The sequence below is a fragment of the Oxyura jamaicensis genome, chromosome 21 (genome assembly GCF_011077185.1).
Source record: "Oxyura jamaicensis isolate SHBP4307 breed ruddy duck chromosome 21, BPBGC_Ojam_1.0, whole genome shotgun sequence".
NCBI lineage: Eukaryota > Metazoa > Chordata > Aves > Anseriformes > Anatidae > Oxyura > Oxyura jamaicensis.
This window is the reverse complement of record NC_048913.1, coordinates 4,492,879-4,516,883: the sequence shown is the minus strand read 5'-3', so window position 1 is coordinate 4,516,883 and position 24,005 is coordinate 4,492,879. Positions and strand designations below refer to the sequence as shown.

Sequence of the window (24,005 nt, the reverse complement as noted above, 5' to 3'; positions counted from 1 at the left end):
CTCAATGACTAAAACGTTAACCACTCCTTTGAAAAGATTAGCTGAGGAGTACGGACAGGTCAGAGGCTATGGCTCAGAGCTGGCAGGTAGCCAGGGATGTCCAAAGTATATTTCAACTCCAGGCATGTAGATATAAATCCTGAAAACAGCACCAACCAAAACAGCTCCCCTCCCTGCCACCTGGGAAAACAAACAAACAGAACAATCCCAAACCAACCAAAAAATGCCACATCCTCGTTCAGTCTCCCAAGTAAAAGGCAGCAGTTCCTGGGGACTGTAACCACAAGAAGAAAATCCTGTTCGTGCTCTAATGAAAGACACTTAGGTGGGTAAAGGGCAGCCAATAGCCTTTACATAAATACCCTGACATCCACACATACAGGCATGCTTGCTATTTTATTTCACAGTGCAATGAGGAATCTGGTAAGTGCTGGTCTCACTTTATTACTGAGCAAAAGCCTAAAACATTTGTTCGTACCTGAGATGCCAGAACAGGAAGTGGCCTATCTTACGGTTGGATAATGCCCTATCCAGCAGGAACTTGGTTAATTCACAGTCTAAGTAGGATTCATACTTGAGCACCTGGACAAGCTGCAGCAGGTATTGGAACAATTCATGATCTCTGTGGATGGAAAGACAAAATAAAAGACCACCTCATCTTTACTGCAACAAGTGTAGTTACAAGAACAGTACAGAAAAGACTGTCAGCCTTATTCACAGTCCTTATTAGCAACCCTAAACACATGTAGAAAGGGGTCCACATCTCCTAGTGCTGAACACTTACGTCAGCTTCTTTAATGAGTTGATAGCAAAGGAGCCAACATAACGGTCAGGGAAGCTAAAATCCAGCAGCTCCAAGGCATTCAGGACAGGCAGCTCTGGCCAGGACTGAAGCAGGGAAATCATCTGTAAGGGCAAAAAAAAAGAGCAAAAAGGGAACGAGGCTTTTAAGACTGATTAAAAATCTACTCATAGGAGAGCAGATCCTTTGTGGGGCCAGGGGGAACCCTCTATCTCAGTCACTAAATATGCCTCAGAGCCAGCTTGCAGAAACCATGTCAAATACCGTCAATCTTTGGGAAAAGCACTGTTCTGTAGCATAACAATGTAGACTGAAAGGGGATCTTTAGAAGCTCCTATAAAAGCTCTTGAAGTGAGGAGGGATGAGCAGCACAGCCACCATCCCTAACTAACATCTGTTAGTTCTCAGTGCAAGAGATTCACTGACGCCTTTGCAGTAGCTTGTGGCTGGTCTCTGACTATCAGTTAAGAATATCCAATCCAGATCCTATTTCTGGCTGTGAAATAAATAATTTTTTTTTTTGCCTCCACTGTCCTCCTTTCTAGAGGGAATAAGCACTACCTTGTTGGTCAGTAATGAGCCTGGGATAGCACAGTCAAAGCTCAGCTCAGCTGGGTACCGCTCAACATACAAAGGTGTTCACAGCAACTGGGACAGAACAGGAGATTTTGCTCAGCTCCAGTGATGCCAATCCTGCCAGCACAGGGGCACTGCCAAACATCCCTAATTAAAGTGGCCTCTCAAACATAACAGAGGGATATCGACACTGAAAGATACATTAAATGTGTCCTGACTGCAAGCCCCAGCATCCTCACCTGGGCAACATCTTCATGCTTGTTCCATTTGGTGATGATAAGCAGCTTTGCCAAAGCTTGTGGGTACTGGTCACGGATATCATATCTCATCTTCCACACCAGGTCTTTCTCATGCTCATAGAGCTCAATGTGGCTCCTTCGCTCCAGTATCTCCTTCAGTTGCAGCTTCTGCTCATGGGAATCACAGAACAGAGCATACAGAAGGCTCAGTCTCAACGCAAAGGGCTTGCTCAGCTCAGAGAAACCCTGCAGGACCCATGACCCAGGTTGGTGAAAAAAGCTAGTTGAGGGCAAGATGGAAATACGTGGCTTGATCTAAGAAACTCACCTCCTCTGGATCTTCTGCTGCAGTGCGGGGTGGTTCTCCATTCCTCCCCAACTCCAGCAGCTGGAACACAAATACATAGTCTGAAAAAGACTCCTCATTTCTTCTTAATTGCAGCCTGCCATCACTTCAGGCGTTTATGCTGCATTAGAGACCAGTCATTTGCTACCTTTGGAAAAGGGGATCACCCCTGACAGCCCAGGTGTAGGTAATGTACTCAGTGGAACCTCTGCTCAGAGGTTTAGCCCATGGTGCTCGTTCCCCAGTTGGGATGAGAATGAAGGGATGAGTTTTTCCTCCAAGAACAGCACAACTGCATGCCCACATGGTCCATGTATGGGCGCTGGGTCAGTGAATTCCAGGCTAACACAAGCCACTCCAGGTTCTTACGACTGGCACGTGCTTGTCAAAGAGACAGCACTGCCCAAGGCGCCTTGCATGCTGGCACAATCTGTTAAAGCTTCTGAGCCAGAACGTGCATCATGGATGAGCATGTGTATATGTCCCTGGCAGAGCAGATCTCCTTTCCTGCAATAGGCACATTTCTTCTTCCACTTTAAAAGTCTGGCCAGTTGCAGCGACAGATGGAAAATTCTCATACCACAAAGTATGTTATCGTTCTGTGCCGAAAGGGAGGGAGCTCTCTCCTTTCACTCATTTCCCCTTATTCCTCTTCTTTCCTGTAGAGCCCAGTGCTGCCTGCAGTTTAAGGGCAGCTCAGTTAAACCCATCTGCAAGCAAATGCTCACAGGTGATGGTGCTGTACCTTAGTACTTCCTTTCAGCTTGGAAAACTATTAATTCAAATGTCCAGTAGAGGTTAAGAGAAGAGGTCATTTTTTCAATTAACAATATCCATTGAATGAGTTTGTTTGTACCCGGTCTTTGTCAGCAGCCACCCAAGAGACAGTGATACTGCATGCTCCTGCACTAAACAGCTAGGGTATTTCTGTGCCTCCCAAAAAAGCATCCATGTCCCCTACCTGCTCAAATGATGGGTAATACACAGGATGTGATGCAACGCTGGGGAAGCAGATGACCAAGGATGCTGCACTTTCCGTGTTGGGGTTGCATTGTACTGTGCCCATGGGGTTCAGAAGTTCACCTTTCTCATCTGAAAAGCAAAGTACATAATCCATAAATCCTAATCTTCTGCAGCTTTGGTCCAGAAAGCAGAACACAGAATTGCTTCCAGCTCTGTCAGTGATCATTGCATGGCCCTGAGCAGGTCGCTTCATTTTCCTGACCAAACAAAATATACATGGTATTTGTAGGACAGCAGCAACCTCTTATGGCATGAGTGCAATGCCAGGCAAAACAAGGCCTTAATATCAGCAGGGCTCTAGGTGCCATCACAGTATCGAGTAGTAATGGCACTGGGACTGCTAGCACAGAGTTCCTGCAGCACCAGTACGCCCTTCCTACAACCCCTCAGAAGGCAATGAAGAATGCAGGGCAAGTCCCATCTTTGTGGTGGGGGCTAAAGACACAGAAAAACACAGTAGCTCTAGCTCCTGAGGTACCTGGAAAGGAGGACCACATGTGCAAGCAGCACTCCCCTGTTTTCAGCTGGTCCTTATAGTCGAAGAGCATGACATTCACCCAGGCGATGGGGCAGTCCTGGAAAGCAAAGAAAGAAACTTATCAGGGTGCTGTAATTGCAAAAGCTGAGGGAAGGGAAGAGCAGAACAAGAAAGAGATATCCCTATGCAAAGCAAATCTCTCACAATAGCCAGGGATAAAAAGTTACACGATCTCCTCAATTTCTTCCAAGTCTGCAAATTGTGACGCAGAATACTGCAGGCAGGTAATTTTCCATTGCAGAGTACACAGGCATCCCCTCAAAGAGCTGCTGGAAAGAATTTACCACCCCAAGTGGCAATGCCTGCTGCCTACCTTTTCAGTTCTCCTAAAATTAGAGTACAAGAGAGCATCAAATTCAGATATTTACCAAAACCTAGCGTCTTTTTTGTAGTGCTGAATGGCACCAAACGCTCTGCACAAATATGTCTAAAGCTTCATCACTCAATGTTTAGCAGAGCTGAAGATTCTCTAAGTGTCCAATAAGGCCTCACAACTCTACACTCCATGATATTTGAAGGAGCTGACTTTTATCCTTCCTATATTTCACAGCTTGAGGGGAGATGGAAGAGCCTCAATTTTGAAACAGGGAAGCTCCGGTTAACATGACCTGGGAAAATGATACAGAATGCTAAATGTCTGATAACGGGAAGAAAATGCCTGAATCCTTTGTACAGTAATGAACACTCACTGTCTATAGATGACAAACTTTACCCTGCCAATCCCAACAACAACAGCAGAATTTAAAAAACAAACAAACAACAACCAAAAAAACCTCCCAAAAGCCCAAACTCAACCCAGTTACACAAGCCAGTCTCATTTGGGAGGTGCAGGACTCCAGCAAGTAAAGTGACTGGGACATGGTCAGGGAACAGAATCCTCCTCTGTGCTCCAACCAGTTCCCCACTTCTAGAACCGACAGGCATATCCCATAAGTGACCTAAGATTTCCTGTGCTCAGGTTCCCCGAATGGAACAGTTTACTTCATGTAACAGTTTCAGCAAAACCAGCATTTCACCCAGCTGCTCAGAAAACACCAAGGTTTAAGTGAACACCGGCACAGAGACTGACTTACAAAGAGGCTGCAAGGCAAAATTCTGGTGAGACAACCCACAGAACGTAATATTGAAAGGGATCCCCACTGAGACATTTTCCTGTTCCACTGATACATTCTAGAGAATATCTCTCTAGATCTCTCCAGAAGGGACACCGAAAGACTTGGTGGAGGTAGCAAAATCAGCATTTTTCCCTAATGCAGCTAAATGAATCACTTTCAAGCGGCCTCTCACAAACCTTGGTGTCGATGTGATTAGACTCAGCATCTTCACTAAGATCCTGTTTGAGACATCAGCTTTCAGACCGGAGGGAAAAGCCAAACACAACATCACCACCAGCAATAACTTTTTCTAATAGACCAAATGACCTCAAGTCACTGCACGGAGTCTGCCAGAACCCTAGGCAAGATTTTTGGTGGATAAAGTCCAACAGAGCAACGATTCAGCATCTTGAGGACAGAAATATCTCCTGCATGACTTACAGAAACACCAAAAGCCAACCGGTGACATTAACACTCTGACTCATCCCAGCCAGGCTGCAGGCTCGCCTGTTTTTGTGATAGCAAATGGTTTAGTTCTACCTATGTGCTCTGGACAGTCCACACAGACAAACAACATGCATGTATTTAACCTGAGTACTATGAGCAAAAAGATAATTAATAAAAAATCAGGGTGCACTTTGAGTGGAACCTCCAGTTGCCAACCATTTCAAACGAGATCTGGACACCTCGCTCAGAGCTGCAGCCTGAACACGTGGACAACTCCCATTCTACAAAGCTCAGCTCCAGCAAATACTGTGATTTCACATTAAAAGCTCACCTGAATGCAACCACTTTTCCTCATGACCAGAACACACATGAACAACTCAGCTAACTGCACTGGTTTTGTTTTATCGATCAGAACAGCAAAAATTTCCTTCTGACTGCTTCAGAACTGAAAATTGTTCCTGTGTGACCACAAAAACACAGTCTGTGGATGAATCAGATATTCTGTTCAAGAAAAGCCTCCAGCAAGAGTTGGAGTTCTGCTAGTCTTAAGTAAAAAAAAACAATACAAAGGTTGGTCCCGGTCTTGGCCTCAAAATGTTTCCAGCCTGAAGTCTCCAACCTGAAAGCTGGTCCATTAGGACTCCTGGGTTGCCTATTGCTCCCCAGATATTAATGCACTGTAACCCCGAGAGCCCTATTGATGTCAACACAACAAAGCTCAGCAAACCTCCCAGCAGTGACGAGGAGCTGGCAGAACTGAGACTTAATAAAATCTTCTGTGATCGCATTTGTCAGTCCCCCGTTTCTCTGTACTCTAGTAAAGGTGACATGACTAATCCTCTGTTTAAAGCATGGTGACAGTGCTTTTATGGCTGCAAAAAATCATTTACAGAGGAACAGATGCATTTGCTGCTCACAAAGAAAAGTCCTCGCACGCAAAGAGCTAGAGGCATCATGCTTACTTAAGTTAAAACACCGGGAAGCCAATAATTCAATTACAGACTGCACTTAGATCTACTCTTAAGTTACTGAATTATTGTTATTAATGGGTCAGAAGTTTTGAAATAGGGGCGAGGAAAATGAGAAATATCACTGCCTCTCTGATTCAGAAGCTCAAACCAAGAGCTTCCAAAGGGATTTGACACTTTCCATCCTCAATTTGCAGCATTTGAACAATAACCTCAAAGGTCCTGCGCTTTCATTTTATTTCACCTAGAGCTTTGCTACCACCAGTGTTTACATTCCTCATTTTCTTCCCTGTTCTTGGCTGTTACTTTGCTCCATGGGCTTGCACAAAAGAGCTTACTAGAAAGAAGATGCAGCACAGAAGATGGTTTTAACCTCAACTACGAAACAAGGAAGTTGCGGAACAGCAAAACGGAGAAACTAACACAAATTATTCCTTTTTCTATGTGTTCAGATGCTGGGTAGGTTTCTTAACAGCCCTTCTGGAGAAGAAATTACAGTTAAAACATCCTTTCCTACAGGCAGCCACTCCTCAGTTTCCTGTTCCTGTTGAGGAAGTTACTGGCAGTCATTCTCTAAGCTCATTTATTAACAAAGCCATCAGAAAGCAAAAGGCATTTGGCTCAGACTGGTGTTCCATGCCCTCCAGCCCTGGCAAGCCTGGCTCAGTCCCGTGCTGGCTTTACTTACAGCTTTCTTGGACTTCTTCTTGGTGGAGCGTGCCTTCTTTGCCTTCTCGATGACAGCATAGAGGGCAAAACAGAGCCGCGCCATGCGGGGAAGATCACAGATGTTGATATCAAAATCCAGCCTTTGCTTCCACACGGGCTCTGAGCACACGTTCACTTCGGAGCTTGACACCATTTTGCACAGCATCTCATTGCCGTGAAAGAGACCTGCTTGCACCACCAGCTGAGGGGAGAAATAAGAGAATACTGTGAATCCCCAGGGACTTGACCTGTTCGCAAAAGACCCATGACTAGAAGAGGAATGGGACAGGGAGCCCAATCCTGCAAATAGGATGCCCTACTCCTTTCCTCTAACGTCCCCTAACCTCCAGCTTTACCCAACTGCAGTAAGGGCACCGTTATCTTTTTACTTCATGCAGATTTGCAAGAGCTGCTTCATCATTGCAAAATGCTTGGGTAATCCATTGGTAAGGGTATTACAGGTTCCATCCTGTGAAGCCACGCAATGTAAATACTCACCAAACCTTGCCCACTGAGGTGCTACAACACCTCAGCAACCTGTCACGCTGAAAAAGCCGGGCAGACATCGAGAGCTGAGCCAGTGCTTAGGCCAAAGAGGGAGCAAATCAACATTGCAGGAGAGGGCGCATGCAAACGCCGGGTGCCAGAGCAGGCCTGCAGTGCAGTGCCAGCTGTGAGCTGTCTCTGGGTGCACATCTGCCTGCAAATCTGCACTGCTCCTGCAGTCTGCCAGATCACTGTACAGCTGTCTGGCCAAGCTCATCTCCAGCTTTACCTCATTACAGCATTGCTGGCTAGTCTGAATCACAGGAGACTCCCCAGGAGAAGCTCCCTGCAAACGATGGGGCACTGGACAGAAGAAACAACTATTTCATTGCTTGTTTCTTTATAAAGCTTTGCCCTGCAGAACACCTATACACGTTATATACTATTGCCCTGGTTCCTTCCTCTCCCAAAGGGCGGCTGTTCCCCTTCTCATTCGCCTGCTCCCTCTTCACAGCAAGCACCTTATCCCAGGGCTTTGCTGCATCATGCTTTCTGTCTCAACTTCACCAGTCACCACATCTCCCATCGTTCTCTCTTCTCAGAGCTGAATTTCCTCTCCTCTGCTTTTTGCAGACTTCCCTGCCCCTCCACACCTCTGTCAAGCAGCATCACTGCAGGGGAGCAGCACTGTTTGCTACTCAGAAGCTCTTGTAGAGGAGTGTTTCTAAGAATGCATTGCTCTGCTGCTGTGCTGCTGGTTAGCAAGTTGCCTTCCCTTCCTGTTGTGCTGCAGCTCAGAAGCTGCCCAAGGGCTGAATGAAGCATGATGAGGATCACATGAGATCAAGCGATCAGCCCCTGCTTTCCTCACCACACACAAACAAGACCGATGCAACCAGGAAAGCAAGAAAACCAAAACACAAAACCAAAACCCCAAACTGAGCTGGTACCTACCTTCATTCTCTCATCTGCATTGACCTTGCTGCCTTGCACCAGCTCAATGTAGAAAGGCTGCTCTAAGGACCAGAGAGAACTGTAGTTTGGCTAGAAAGAGGAAAGGGTTCAGATCAGAAATAGATGCAACAAAGACTTCTCAAGCTATGGCCAGACCTCATCGCTCATCACATGCTTTTTGCCCCAAGAGAAAAGAGCGTGACGCTGCAGGTGGGCAGTATGAAGGCTGTGACAACTTGGGCAGTTGTGGAGGGAGCTGGAAGGTTGAATGGAACCCCCCAGCTCTCGGACCCTGGGGAAGAACCTGCCTCAGGAGTGGCAGGAAGAACCAGCTGCTGTTCCAAGACCTCATCAGCAACTCCATGTGAGTTCAGGGTGACCTGAAAGGTTCACTGTGCCCTTTTACCTTTTTCTTGGGGAGTGGGGGAGGCTTCGGAGACATCTTTGGGGTGTTGGCAATGCAGTTGATTTGCTCATCTCTCATAGCAATGATAGTGGACGAGTGTACCATGGTCAGGTGGGGCGTTAGGCCTCGGTGCAGGCAGCTGCGAATATACTGCAAAGACAGAAGAGTCAGCACAGATGAAACAGAGCCAGACAAGCATGACCAGTCAAGCAAACCAGAACTGCCCAAAGCAGAAACAGGTGGAAAGAAAATATGGAAAGGAAACAGCAACAATCAAAATTCAGTTTTAATTTATCTCCTGTGCTTTTTAATCCAGCATCTCCCTGGACTCACACTGCCAGAGCCAAAAATGTGACGTGCCTTATACCCTGCATTACAGCAACGGACTCGTGGCTGCATTAAGGGAAACTGCTGAGAAGGATTCAGCATTCCCAGCTGCAGTTGGCCCTGCCAGGGGAATGCAGGGTAGGGGATTATACTTGCCCAGCTTCCAGGAAGCAAACCTGCAGCCCACCATGCAGACATTTCCAGAACCACAATCTATAAATGCATTTACACTTCACTTGCTACCCAGGGACAAGCTAGATTGCTAGCCCATAAGGACCTGTCAGGTTGCTAGAAGTACCCCTGGCCCCAAGCAGCACCTGGTTCCTGCCATCAATATGCTGCATTCCTGTAAGCAGCAACGTCTCCTTGATGGAGGACATGTCTCAAGCCTCTCTCCCAGCAAGAGTGCAAAGGGGAACAGAGTCACTGATAAAGGAAGACAAAAGGCTCACCTGGAACTGGTACAGGGGGTAGTTTCCATACAGATACTCGTACTTCCCATTGACCTGCAGGGTATAGTCCTCCGGGCTCTCCATTGTCTCATGGCGGAAGACAGTAGCCTGTTTCTTGATAGCGTAGCTCATTAACGTGATGGGGAACTCATCTGGGGAGATCTGGAAAGTGAAGCTCTCCTGCAATCCCAACAACATAGCACAGAATGTCAAATACCAGCGAGGGGCTGAAATCAGCACAAGAAGCAGCGATAGCTCAGCAGGGAGGTAACAGCATTCCTGTTGCTGACAATGAAGGGAAGGATAGGGAGGCACCCTATCCCCCCCACAAACACATTAGCAAATAAGTAGGGATGTTTGCCAAACTGGGCAGAAACGTGGTTCAGCAGTGCAAGCACAGGGCTGGAAATCAAGAACTTCAAGTCCAGTATAAGCACTATCACCAGTACATGGGGGTGCTAGCCATTAAAAATCTTTGTACTGTCATCAAGGCAGATGGTGGCTGGGGTCACTGTGCTCCAACACACTGCTCCCAAAGGCCATTCTCCCTTGGGGGTGGCTCCTGCTTCGTGCCCAGGCACAACATGCAAAACTCACATTAATTAGGGTAGCAGGCAAGAACAGGCACCATGGGCAACACAGACCAATGTCTGTGAGCAGTATATGCTGAGCATGAGCTGAGCAGACTCTTGGGCTTCAAAAGGAAAGGCATACATTTGGTTCTCTGTTTCTCTCCCACCCATAAACAAAAAGCTTTCCACCACATGTGCATGCAGCAACCTCAGCTACCAGCTAACCAGTACACCCAGCGCATGGTCAGGAAGGGGAACTGCTCCCTTGTTTGGAGGTGCAAGTATCCCTCCCAGCCATCTCCACAGGCAATGGAATCTGGAGAATGAAGATGAACACTGAACACATGGGAACACTGTCCACGTACACATTATTCCGTCTCCAAATGCCCAAAGGTACCCAAAGGGAAAGCACAAACAAGCTAAACATTGTCACAGAAAAAATTGTGCTTTACCCCACCAGACTGAAACTTGACGTTGACAAAAATGTTCTTGGTGGGGGTATGCAGGAGTCCAGTCCCAAAGCCTTTGGCCATGGGCTCCAGCTGCAAGGGAAAGTTGTACTCCATCCAAGCTGCCCAGCCGAGCTGCTGCCGCTTTGCTGCTCTCTCCTCGCAGAACTGGCACATTTTGGTGCGGAAATCATTCACCTCTGGATCCTGCATGGAATCAAACTCATGCAAACCTACGTGCAGAGGAAGAGAGAAAGATAAAATAAACACCTGCACCCAACAGGGGCAATCATCCTTTGGTAATCAAGTGTCTGTGAAACAATCTTCCTAAAGACATCCTTAATATGTGGTCAAAAGGAGAAGAGTCCTTTATTAGTCCAACTAATAATTGCTTATTTCCTCTGCAGAATTGCATGGAGTAGATAAGTAATTAATATGGCAGAGTAATGATGCGATTACTATGTCCCTCCGCCAGCAGGGAAGATCACCCTTCTTCTTGGGTTTCTACATACACTGTTCCATTACTGGATCCACTACAGACCTATGTTGCTTATTATCTACCACCTCAGCAGGGCTCCACTGTTATTCCACGTGTAGGAACGCTGGCTGGGACACAGGCACGTATCACCAACAGCCAGCAGCCCTACCACGCTCCTGGTGAGACCCGTGATGGGGGAACTGACCTTTCCCAATGAGCAGGCTGATTTGGGAGTTAATAACCTTCTTGACTCTGTCGCCTTCTCGAGCCACAAGCCGCAGTACCGGTAGGAAGGGCTGGATGTCACAAAGCCGCCGCTGCTCATCCTCCAGCTCTTGCTGCTCAGCTGTCTGGTTGATGCACGTGAAGACGTAGGCCTCGGGGTCACTGAGCATGTGGTAGAGCGGCTCATACTGAGCGTGCTTCCACACCACCTGGGACAGAGTGACAGCAGGGTGAAACTACTGCTGCTCCGCCAGAACCTCATCTTCTCCTTCTGCCACCCCACAACCTCCCTCTCCCAAACCTCTCATAGCATTTCTGCAGTCACAGGCTGCTTTTCAGAAAAGTCTGGGAGCTCCAAATCTTGCTGAACTCTGGGGAGATTTATTTCAAGTGCCTTTAACTGGCCTCCTTTTTTATGCTTGCCATGTGCTCCAGGCACAGTCAATGTCTTGACCTTGGCATTCAAATAACCCTCACCTGGATACCTCACAGCAAGTATCTGCTGACTGCTAGCCCGGTGAAATGAGAAATTACTCCCACTGGAAGGAAAAGTGGATTAAGTAAATTGCCCCCAGTAACATCGAATTTGTGACAGAGCCAAGCACTTTCCCAAAATCTTCTGAACTCTCCCCTGTTCTCCAAGCCTCTTTGCTCCCAGCGGACAACAACGTGTCTGTTCATATTCCACTCCTTTACTCTTCCTAAGCATCTGCTGTAGGACACAGCTCTGCAGTCAATGGGCCTCCTGTCTGATCCAGCATGCCTACTGGTTGTAAAACACAGACCTGGAATGTTACAGCTGGAACCAATCAGCTCCACTTGCCCTTTTTTTTATTTGACCTGAAAGCTGCAGTATGAGAAAACTTGGAATAATCTGGCACTGTGCTTCTGTCCCTTGTGATCTGTGACTCATCTAGGCCAGGTTGCTGCTGCAGAGAAAACCTTTTCCATTCTGTTTTCCTTCACTCTCCTCTACCCTCTTCTGCCTAGGGAAACAAGAAAGTATCGTGCCTTTTACACACGGTTTCACTGCAGCGTTTTATTTCTCAAATGGAATTCTCTCTATTATTTCTCAACTTTCACTGTTCAGTTTTTGTCAGGCAAGGGATGGCTGTGCTGACATCCTGAACACTTGGAGTCAGTCCAGCATTTGTATTTGACTGTTTGGGGTGACTTCTCCTTGCATCTGCATACACAACAGCATTCATAATGAAAAATCGAGTGTGGGGACCGGACGGCTCAGGGAAGCACTGATCAAACATGCAGACCACGAGGCCCATGTCACCACTGTGAATCTGCCCTCATTCCACAGTTACTCAAAAACTGATTCATGTCTCAGGGTTGGAGAATTGCCCAGTGAATTAAGCCCAGCACCCCTGGCACCACCACCAGCAGTCTCAGCAGATAGACAAACATTTAGGATTGTGGAGACTGTCACAAGGAGCAACACAGAAGAAACCCAACTTGGGTTGAGACCCAATACATTTCCCCAGGTGTTCCCAAGAACAGACTCCTTGTTCCAAGACAGTGCAGACAGGACCAGAACAAGGCTGTTACCTGCTTGATGGTGCCCAAGCTGGCATTGCAGGACACAGAGAGGTTCAAGTATATGCCTGTGGGCAGCAGGAAGTCCACCTGGATGTTCTGGTTTTCCCCCTTGGACCAGAATTCCATAGGGCAGTAAATGCCCGGGGGCATCCTGCTAACTTCTTAGCTACAACCTGCAAGAAAAGAGAAAAATGTTGCTGTTTACTACATAATATCTTCTAAGGGCACAACTCCAACCTGTGCTGGGCTCTGTACAAACTTAGTGTGCAAAAGGACCTAAAGAAAGGAAGATCAGCATATCTGCATCACTCAGGAACATTAGCACCTTAGTCAAATTTCCAGTCCAGTGCCTTTGAACCACAGGGATATTCTTGCTATAGAATTTGCTTTTATTTTAATGCAAACCTTTCTTAATCTCTTTTAAACACCTCTCTTTGACAAAGAAACTGAAGAACTATCTTCTCAACAGCTCATTTTCCAACCAAGCCGTCAACAGAAGCAATGAGTCCCTACCCCTGGCTTTGTAAGGTAATCCTCAGGCCACATGCTCCAAGCTCCATTTTGTTTTTCCAGAGCTCAGTTCCAGTCTGCAGAGGGAGAAAGAGGTGTTGCTGGTTCCGAGTATACACGCATCTTTAAACAAAAAATAATAATACTCCACTGCATACTCACCCTGGTAAAAGCAAAGGGAAAATGAAAGCTAAGGCTGAAGCGCTCAGAGTAAGTTTGTTAATTCCGTTTGCATCCCTTCACCTTGCACTTTCAGGTACAAATACAGGATAAATGTGCACAAAACACCAAAAACAAGAGGCATTCAGCAGAGGGCCATCATATGGTTTCCTTCATAAAGGCACAGTCTTGAAGTCGGAGAAACCCTCAAGCTCCATCCATTTGCCTAGGAGCATAACACTGCAGCAGTATAAAATCCTAGCTTCCTCCAGAGGTGACAGGAGCCAGTCTGACTCTGCTGGTTCTAAATTTGTCCCTGCGCATGCCCTGAGCAATTCTGACAGTGTCACTTTTCCTCAGTCCATGATATCATTACAAAATTTGCTCACTTCACAACTTAAAATGTGGCTCTGCAGCTGTCAGATGTGTACAAACCTAGAGAGAAACCAAGCAGCATGCTGCTGAAGATTTGGGTCTCCTGAATTACTGCTGGCAGCACTGTGTTCCCCTATGACAAGAAGCCCAGCATCTTATCTGCAGTGCCTGGGAGCACAACACTTCCCCATCAGCAGTGAGGTAAGGATTCCCAGAAATATGAGCTATGTTTTATCTGTCCTGCTTCCTCAGTGCACATGCTGTATCACAAATGGACCGGATACAGAGACCACAAAACCACCCATGTGCCTTAAGAAGGAGGGAAGTAAAAGGGGGAGGAGGCAAGGTTTACAAGTTTGAATAAAGCAAAACAAGCTTGCCTGGTGTCTGATCATTGACAATAAAACCAGCAGGTTTCTAGAATACCTGCTCCTTCAGGCTTTCCAAAGGGGAACAAAAGCAGCAAACTGCCATGACCCTGCTGACAAGCTGAGACAGAATATGCAATATTAGCCAAGCTGCTTCCTTCTGCTGAGGATTTCTACCTGATAGAAAGATCCCATCAGCCACACAGCACCATACCTAAGATGTTAGCATGACAATACCAAGTTCCAAACGCTCAAGACCTTTCCAAAGACATCACACCAATTATCTCATGATGCACAGAGATATTTTCCAACAGAAGGCAAGGTGGATACACCAAAGGAATTATAACTCTGGACTCATGCTGCCTCTAATGCTTCTGTTACTAAATCTCTCCTCTTCTTACAGCTAAATTCAGAGCACTTTGCTAGCTGGACCTTAGATCTGATCCAGTGTGACAGCTGTTACACTGGGCAAGCTCTGCACAGACTGGTATCTTGCACCACCCCAAGACAGACAAGGTAGCTCACCCACTTTCATCTCCCATTTAGCCCTGGAAAATCAGAACAGAGTTGTCCAGGCTGTAACCTTGTTTGCACTATCCTGACCTCATGAGAAAGAGTAATCACAATTCCCTTTTCTCTAGGTCACTTTGCCATTTACAAATAGCCAAATGCTGTGTGACTCCTTTTTGTCAGGGTTTATAGTACTGCTATTGTTTCAAATAACTCTTTGACTTTCACTGCTGCAGTCTTTTCTTTTTATATATATATAATAAAAGAGGAAAAGATAGATTCCTCCCTGCAGCTGCTAATTTCTAAAAGTCCCAGCTTTATCTCAAACTTTCATCTTGTTGAATATACAGATTACTGGATTATGGTAAGGTTATGACCTGTAGGCCTGGCAGCCTGAGGTTCAAGTTATTCAACCCACACTTGACAGAAATTAGTTTACTGCACAGCCTGCACATCCCTCAAAGCCAGGGCAAGCATAGGTGAGACAGAGGTCTGTGTTTTTGTGGGATGCAAACCCACAGACCCCACCCCATGCGAGTACACATGCTACCTAAGGCTCCTGCTTATCTACACTGGCTGTAGCTGCCCACTTTCTACAGAAGACTCCCCCACCCCTCGCCTTACTACTGCATACACCCCAAAACATCATCTTCTTGCTGAATACTTCCACGTTCCCCCACCTCCACCTTCCTACGACACTTAATCCTCCCCCAGCAGCCACATCTCCCACAGCCCTCCAGGATTTGTTTTAGGCCCAAGGCCTGGTTCAGGTCAGGGTGCGCGCAGCAGTTGGCACCCCTGGGGACAAGGAGCAGGACAGACAAGCAGAGTGCCCAAATCTGGCCTACACACACGACATCCAAGAGGGATATTTCAGGACTGACCAGCCACATGATCTGTTTGGGTGGCCAACCGTGTACATCTGAAGTAAAGGCCAGGCCCTCACAGGCCTGGACCAGGACCAACATATGGGAGCCATGCACAAAGCATGTGAAGAAAAAACTGGACCTTAAACACCTCCTCATCTACCTCAGGGCCTGCTTATATACAAAACTGACCTAAAAACTGCCCTGTGGCATACATTCACTTGGTCTGGATGCCTAAGATCATGCAAGACCTGTGAGTGGCAGGCTGCCCAGGAGCCCCTCAGGCAGACTGACCCCAGGGAGCCAGCACGTCTCGTTGGCAGTGCTGCTGGCACAGCTGGCAACACAAAATGCAAGATGCAGTTTGCTCAAAACATTATTCTGCCATTTCCTGAGAGGGCCAGGACCCCCATTGCCCTAAAGAACTGCTCTGTGGCTCAGATGGAGGCATTAATTGAAGTTTTTCTCTCACAGTCAGCAAGCACGTGTGGTGGGAGCCCCGGGTGCTGCGAACAAGGTGTGGTGAGCGGCCAGCCACGACACAGATGGCAGGGCTCAGTGTCGCTTCGGACTTCTCAGAGCTTCTAAGAGGAAGAGAGATGAATGTTGCACAACACAGGCCTCAGAGCATCGAGCAAGCACCAACAGATTTCCACGGGTCTAAGCAAGAAGCTGTTCCCCACAATTCTCACAGCAGCCAAGTGTGATCCCATTTTCACACATATTTTTGCACTGTGGAATATTTTCAAAGGGGAAAGTAAAAAGATGGGTAAGAAAGAGTTTCTCATGAAACTAGAAATAAAATACACATGGACCCAGACCCACTCCACACTACCCCCTGCTCTGGTTCAGCCCGGTCCAACCAGCAGCAAAAATTAGTAATAGTGGACACCTGCTCCTCAATCCCTTGGTAATTTTGGGATGTGGAGTCAGCCCATTTCCTAGGGGAGCAATCAGGAAAGGCCACTGGTGCTAATCACTGCCTTGCTGAGAGCCGTATGGGCAACGAACCCATCTTACAATGCCCAGACCTCTCCATCCCTGGGCAGAAAAAGAGGCAGAGGAAAATAATTATGAGACAAAATTCCAGGTGAGGATGAATCCTTTGCTTCGACTCCCTCTTTGCCTCAAGTGATTATTCTATAGGAAAGCTACCAACTGCTTTGCCTTCCTTAAGGTCTCACCTTGCTTTAATGTGAAGGTACTAAATGTGTATTTTTCCCAAAGAGGAGAGATTGCCAAGACAGAGCTGAGATGCAGGTGGGATGAGTCCATCACAAAAACCTTACGTTACTGGATGCCATGTAACGCATGTAGGCATGGTATCAGTAGTAGGAGGCAACACGTTTTGAATTCGCAGCACACTGAGGAACGTGCAGTGCACAGAAAGGCAGATCTATGCAGAACGTAGCAGACACATCTGAAATTACCTGGGCGGTATTTAGTGAGCCAGCAGTCAACATATAACACACTAACACACATCTCCTCCTATAAACTTATCAACCACAGCTCTGGTGTTTACAACACACAACTGCTATTGAGTGAAAAAAAAAAGGCAGCGAGCTATCAAGATCACACGCGGAGTAGTGTTCCACAAACCTCTGCGAGGCTGCTGCGTTAGACAGACACGGAAGCTCTAACGCCTACAAACCGATTACAGAATTACTAAACCCCAAGACTACAAAAAACCTTTCAACTTTATAAGAAATGAGTGGCACAGAGCTCACAGGTGATGCGTGCAGCGTGGGAGACTGCAGGAAGCCACTTTCATTGCAGGCATCAGCTCAGCTTGGGGGAGGAGACCACGGGAATTTTTATGTACACATGTGCTTGGCATGTCTTTACCACACAAGCAACACTCTTAGCAGGTCTGAACCAAGTCTGTGCTCTCCCCAGCACAGCACACCAATGTCAGGGAGTCTTCTGAAGGTGCATTGAGCTTGAGCTTGCTTTTTTGGTGGTGGTCACAGGCTGAAAGAGGTCTGCTGTACACTGCTGGCAAAGGCATGTCATTTGAGTATCAGACTTTTGTAAAAGTAACCTGCAAATTCCCCTCAAAAAACAGACTGGGAAAACTCCCCGAGCACACAAGCAGTTCAAACTGACTGCAGGTGGGAGCTTAGGGGAAAGCCCCCCAGCAAGGCTAGCTGGTTACGTGCACCCAGGTGCCACTCATCAACTTAACTGCATATTAAAAACAGCTGAACCTAACATAAGAATTTGTGACCCAGGCCTCAGTACCAGGATGTGGATGCAACCAACAGAAGCTCACAGTAGTGACCTTAGCAGCTCTGACAACCTGTCTGTTTGTTCCTCTAAACATGAACACGTGCTGGGGAAAGGTCCTAGAAGCACAGCCTGGGGGACTGCCTGGTGCAGAGGTGCAAGTGTCTGCTGTGCCCTGGCCCCAGCGGATTAGGTGGGATGCTCCAGCCCACTTACAGGACCCGGAGCTGCCTCTAAACATCATTTATTTCAGAGAACTTAATAGGATAGATTTGGCACATGGGAAATCGTGCACTCTCACGTCAAAAATGTTTCCTTTACAATTTCCAAAAGTTCTCAGTAAAGTACAGGTCAGCATCCCAGCTGCGCTAAGCCATCTGTGCTCCCTTTCAGTTCCTGGGACAGCACTGCACCTTCAGCGCAGCCCTGAGTTACACCACAGCTCTGCCTCTGGATCTTTCTCCAACACACCCCTAAGTGTAAGGCTTGGACCAGGAACCAGGCAGGAAAACCCCCTGAAAAGGTGGGGAGAAGCATTCAAATGCTTAACAACACCTGAAGTCAATGCTTTTGTATGCTCGGGTTCATTTCCTCAAACCTGGGTTTAGAATGTGGTGATCTTTATTTGGTTTGCCATAGTCGGACTTCTACCTCTGCCAAATGTAAAACTCAAATAATGACTTTTGCATGTTATCAGCTTCTATTTTATAGATTGATCTTTTATATCCCGCCACACAATTCTCTGCACTGATTCGTTTGTTCTCACAATACTTCGTTGTTCCTCTGGCTCTAAGAGATCTCTAAGCCCCCCTGATTAATCACCTTTACTCATTACTTTGCTTACACAAACCATTAACTGAAGCAGATGTACAATGGGATCTGTTCAAGACAACTGGGCAAGGGATGAAAACACGCGCGCCCAACATTTCAGGCCTCTGCAACTCTGCAGTGTCCCCTTCCCTACCTGAGGGGCCAATACAAACCAGTATTTATGTAAAAATCGGCACTTTCAGCATCCTGAGACACTGACAGGGTGTAATGGGCCTTCCCACTGCCCCAGGAGGCATTCTAGCTGCAGGAAGATCACAGGGATCAGGCCCTGAACAACTGCTGGACCCAAAGAATCCCTTGGCTCGTGCTCTTCTCCTTCTGAAATAAACACACCTTTATTTTGAGTGTTCCCATCGCTCCATGCCCACCTTACACGTGCACGCCCCTGTAAAACAGGATCCCAGCAAGGAGTACCGGGAAGCAGAACTGCACTAATGCAATCTGAACCGGAGCTAACCTCGTTTGCGCGCGGGCCCGATGATGAACAAGGTTGTCAGCCAGGAAAGAGAGAGAGGAAAGCAGAATGCATGCAGGGTGATACTGGCAGGGCCAGACAGCTCCTTGGGCATGAGCATGGCAGTGCTGCACCTTGTTTGTGCTCGTCAGGGCCTTAGGTACAGCCACAAGTGTCAGCCAGAGGGAAGGGAAGGGAAGCTCAGGTGAGGCACCTTAGGAGCAGCGGAAGCGTGCAGCCATACCTCCTTCTGGAAGCAAAACAGCATCGCCAGAGCGAGGCAGAGGAACGTCAGGGGGTAGGAAAAGCATCTGATGGGAGGACTCAAGAACTCTGCCCCGGTGGAAACTTTCAAGCAGCCTTTAAGGCAAGTTCACAGGCACTCAGCTACGCTGCCAGCATTGCTTGAGGAAGTATCGAGCGAGAAATGTGCACTCTGGCTAGAGCAGGAGCTCGCAAAGCAGCGGCTCGCAAAGCTCCCTCCCCAGCCCCGACACGGATGTGATGCAGGACTTGGAGCACCCGACCCCGCTGCAGTTCGGTCCCCTCGTGTGCCTGAGCCTCGCTCATGAAGGCGGCCGTAGCTCCGGGTGCTGGTGGGGAGCTTTGGGAACTTCACACGCCCGCTGCCAGCGCAGGCATGGCCCTGGGGCTGGATGAAGCAGCGCTAACAAAAACACCTCACCGAGGAGGCTGAAATTGGTCTTTTTCCAACTGCTCCCATGGGCAGGCATCACCAGGAGCCCAGATGCCAAGGGAAAAAAAAAAAAAAAGCCTTATATTGCCAAGGACAGTCCAGAGTGCTCCACCTCGCCCAGCTTCCCTGCACCCGCTGAGGCTCCGGGGGGGCTCTGGGGGCCCCCACTCGCCCTGCCGGGGCAGCACCAAGCCTGGGCACCCCCAGGGGCTCCCCCCGAACCCCAGCCGAGGCCGGATGCCGCTGCAAGCCTCCCACACCCCCCTCTTGTCCTCCCCCCCGGTGCCCCCTCACCTGCTCCGCTCGCCCGTGCCCGCCGGGCTCCCGGCCCCGCTGCCGGAGGGGGGCGGCCCCGATCCGGCCCCGTTCCGCCCCGCTCCGCCCCCAGGCCCAGCCCCCGGCCCCAGCCCCCGGCCCAGCCCCCGGCCCAGCCCCGGTCCCGGTGCGGCTCCCCCAGGGCTGCCCGGTCCCGGTGGGTACGGGTTTGGGGGGCCGGGGGCTTTTTTTTTGGGGGGGGGGGGGGGGGTTGCGGTGCGGCCGGGGCCTGCGCGGCGGTACGGCACTGCTGCGGGTAGGGTGCGGCTGCAGGGGGGGGTGTAAATCGTGCGTGTGTTTGTGTGTGTGCAATTTCTGTGTGTGTATGCAACTTTGTGCGTGTGCAAATTGTGTGTGTGCAACTCGGGTGTGTGCAACTCGTGCGTGCACAACGCATGCATCTCTGTGCAGCACGCATGCAGCTGTGTGTGCAACTTTGTGTGCAACTCGCGTGTGCAACATGTGCATCTGTGTGCACAACTCGTACATGCACAATCCATGCATCTATGTGCACAACTTGTGTGCACAATTCGTGTGTGCACAACTCATGCATCTATTCACGCATGCAAAATTTACGCATCTGTGTGCACAACGCATGCATCTCTGTGCACAACTCGTGAGTGCAACTTAATGTAAACAACTCATGCATCTGTGCACAAGGCATGCAGCTGCATGTGTGCACACAACAGGAGATGCCGCGTGCCCAACAGTAGTCAGTGCTGGTGGCCAACGCATGGTGTGGCAGCCTCCAGCCCGATGCAGCTGCCATCGTGCACACAGTGCTGGTGTCCAGACATGATGCCAAGGGTAGGCCATGAATACACATGAACAGTAAAACTACTCACGGGAGAGACTGAAAATACTTTGGGATTCACCCCTTCCCGGGGAAGGGCTCCTTGGCAGCCTCAGCCATGCGCCTGCTCTTCTTTCATCTGGAAATGTGTGCAATAAGGCCGGAATCCTGCAGGAGAGGGAACAGAGCACATCTGTGTGCTGGGTACCAAGCACAGCCATGCAGGCTCTCCCCCACCCTCCCCCTCCCCAGGCTGTCGTGCAGGTCCCATGGCAGCAGGGAACCCCTCCAGGCAGCACCGGGGCACCCACAAGACCTCTCCCTGCACCAGCACCCCCTGACCCATAGGAAATCAGCTGCTCCCCAGGCAGCAGCAGCTGGGAATACAAAATGCCGCCCATGCTCGCAGACCAATCTCTCTCCTCTGTCTCATTAAATTTTCAGCAGCAATTTGACACCCAAAGGCCACTTGCTCATCTGAAAAACCCACCGTGCTTTGGAGCGTGGATAATGCGAGATTCGGGATGTGGATCTGTGCTTTGACCATTTTGCTCCCACCCCTGGAAACAAACAGCCTTTGGCTGTGACACGGTCAGGGTTACACATTGCTCCGACCGGTCCTGCAATTTTACGAGTCCCAAATTCACCATTTTTCCTAAAGCTTCCACTGCATGTGATTAAGGTATAAATTCAGTTTTTTCCATGTTATAATCCAAGAAAAGCTCATTATTCTTGCAATCTGACTCATTTTTTTTTTCCCTGAACATTACTAGTTGGCAGCCCAGGCTATCTGAGCATCAGTACAAAATGTGACTGCCGAAACATTCGTTCTTCAGCTCTGCTTGGATCTACCAGCACGTCTCAACATGACCTTCTAAAGCTCAGAAACTGCCTATTTCAAATCGGAGCCCCTGACATGTGTTGAAGATATTTTTAACAGACTGTTTACTGGAATTCTGGTTTCTGTTCCGCTTTTTTTTTTTTTCCTTGCCCAACAGCTTTTCTCTTCATGCTCTCCCAGTTTCACATATAGGGCCACACTGAATGGGATGTTTGCCTGCACGGCCTGTGAGAAATAGGACAACAAGATGGAGGGAAGGGAGAAAGGAACTGAAAGTCCGAAAAATAGTTGCAGCCTGCTAGCATAAGGATCTGAGACCTTCAGGAAGAGGAGACGGAAAGGGTAAGCTGGTTGGGTTTCCTCTGGGTTATTGAGAAGCAGTGAAAACACTGGCCAGGAGGGCTGGTGGAACCCACACTGCACCTACAGCTCAGCCCCAAGCTAAGCAGCTCACCAAGAACAACAATTGGGCGCTAAAACTGGTGCAGACGTAGCTGTTGGACAACACAAACTGACTTTCATTTTAAAAATTTGAATTTGCCATGGGTAAATACACACTAAAACCCAGCAGGGATATTCTCTCAGGCTATATCCTAAAGGACACGCACTGCGAGCTGCGGACAGTAGAAAGGCAAACGGACAAGAGGGAAGGGTTTTCAGACACGCTGCATCACCCCTGCAGGCTCTGGGTACAAGTTTCTATGGGATAAGGAGTGCCCAGAGCTCCCAGGAGAGAGGGGAGACTCCCGACAGATGGGGATGAAAATCCTACAGTGCTTGGCTGGGCCCAGGGGCTGCTGCCCATTGTAGATTTACCAAAGCCAAACCTAAAGCACAATTTTCTATTAATCTTTCGACTGTATCACACTTACAAAGACTGTTCACACAAATACCTTCTTTTTACATCCTTTTTCTTCAACAAAGACTCTTTCAAGCCCTTAGTCTCAATTGTCCTCCCTTCATAGCTCTCCTCTCAGCATTTGTCCTCGTGTCTCTTTTCAGGTTGTTTCTTGTCTTTCCTACTCCAGGTACCCTGTTCTTGCACCTTTGCTCATCTCAGCATCGCTTTTCAAACAGACACAGTTGGAAATACGAAATATGCTGCTCCTAAACAGCTCCCTGCTAAATCCCTTCTCCACACCAATGCGGTGCATGAGAATTCAGCCAGTTTTTAACCCCGATGAATTGGGCTGGTCAGCTTTTAGAGGAAAAGGGGACAGAGGGAGAAAGAGGATGAGGACAACGACAAGCAGGTAACGTGGCCGTGGCACCTTGTTTTTTACAGGATTGCCTGGCAAGAATGCTTTCAACTGCCAAGCGTGCACCGGGAGAGGAAAACACCGTGCCTGCCCTCCTGGGTCATAAGCCACATAGATATTGGCAATTTTAGTAAATAATAACATTTCACTAAATAAATACATTCCAAATAAATAAATTTCACTAAATAAATAAAAGTAAATAATAACAGTTCACTGCTTCTGCAGGCAGAGTAATAAGCCTAGAAGTACCGTCTCTTATCCTCCACTTACTCAAAAAAAGAAAGAAAAAAAAAAAAAGAAAAAGCCACATTTAATTGCACCACAAAGCAAACAGGAAGCCAGATCAGTTTTAGGAGAGTTGAAACTATTTGCTCCATGTGGTTAACACTACCAAACAGGAGGGCAACCGCGTTTTTGCATCAGCTATGCAGTTGGTCTGCAAATATGGCTGGTAACTTGCTCTTATTTAAAAGTCAAAAGAGCTTTTCCTGGCCACAAGGTCTGAAATAAGATCACGGCCACATGAAGTGTATGACTGTGATCCTCACGGGCTAGCAGAGGCGAGCAGCAGAGCTCGTCTGTACGAGCCACCGGATACATCCCTCGCTGAGAACCGCCAGTGGCCAAACCAAGCAGGGCTCAAGGTTTGAGGATCACCATTTCTTTTTGCATCTCACATGATGACTCTCTGGGCTCTAGCACAGTGCTACAGGTTTTTTGTTTTGGGGGGATTTCTTTAAATACACATATATTTGGGGCACCTAGGCTCTCTTGCAAGCTAGGAGTGCGCATGTCGAAGCCTCAGGCTTCCACATGGTCACATATTGTGAGCCTTCCAGTTCTCCATCTTCATCACCCAGAGCCTCCACAGCATTACTAATCATGACGAACTTCGTACCCAGCTTAACACTGCTCTATTTTACAGATATTTTTTCAAGCAGGCCACAAAGTAAGGGAGAAGAGGAAGAACAGACCCCTCCTCACTTTGCAAATCTATGCTAGCACTCTAAGGAAAGCACGGACTGAGCTAACTCAACCGCAGATCCAAAACCTCCTAAACTTTGTTGGGGAAATTTGGATGTGAATTCATAATTTTAATTAACCCTATAGGATTATTCATATGGCAGTCAGCCATATAACCCTCACGACAACACACACAAGCT

General features: G+C 48.1%; 1 protein-coding gene across 6 annotated transcripts in view; it reads right to left on the bottom strand.

The window, feature by feature from the left end:
- PIK3CD (phosphatidylinositol-4,5-bisphosphate 3-kinase catalytic subunit delta) overlaps positions 1–24,005 on the bottom strand; it is a 41,107-nt gene that overhangs the window by 9,818 nt on the left and 7,284 nt on the right. Inside the window, exons 1-15 of one of the 6 annotated variants that reach the window (XM_035344353.1) lie at positions 19,929–19,967; positions 13,152–13,225; positions 12,648–12,811; positions 11,071–11,299; positions 10,391–10,620; positions 9,367–9,546; positions 8,588–8,737; positions 8,182–8,271; positions 6,722–6,943; positions 3,465–3,561; positions 2,925–3,055; positions 1,946–2,005; positions 1,618–1,785; positions 785–906; positions 479–622 (exon numbers count right to left, since the gene is read on the bottom strand). In XM_035344353.1, coding sequence (XP_035200244.1) covers positions 479–622; positions 785–906; positions 1,618–1,785; positions 1,946–2,005; positions 2,925–3,055; positions 3,465–3,561; positions 6,722–6,943; positions 8,182–8,271; positions 8,588–8,737; positions 9,367–9,546; positions 10,391–10,620; positions 11,071–11,299; positions 12,648–12,788 — 1,964 coding nt within the window. In that variant the 5' untranslated portion in view covers positions 12,789–12,811; positions 13,152–13,225; positions 19,929–19,967. Of the gene's footprint in view, positions 1–478; positions 623–784; positions 907–1,617; positions 1,786–1,945; positions 2,006–2,924; positions 3,056–3,464; positions 3,562–6,721; positions 6,944–8,181; positions 8,272–8,587; positions 8,738–9,366; positions 9,547–10,390; positions 10,621–11,070; positions 11,300–11,415; positions 11,459–12,647; positions 12,812–13,151; positions 13,226–19,928; positions 19,984–20,794; positions 20,911–24,005 lie in introns of those variants that run through there. The other 5 variants (XM_035344354.1, XM_035344352.1, XR_004755635.1 and 2 more) reach the window with 5 other exon arrangements.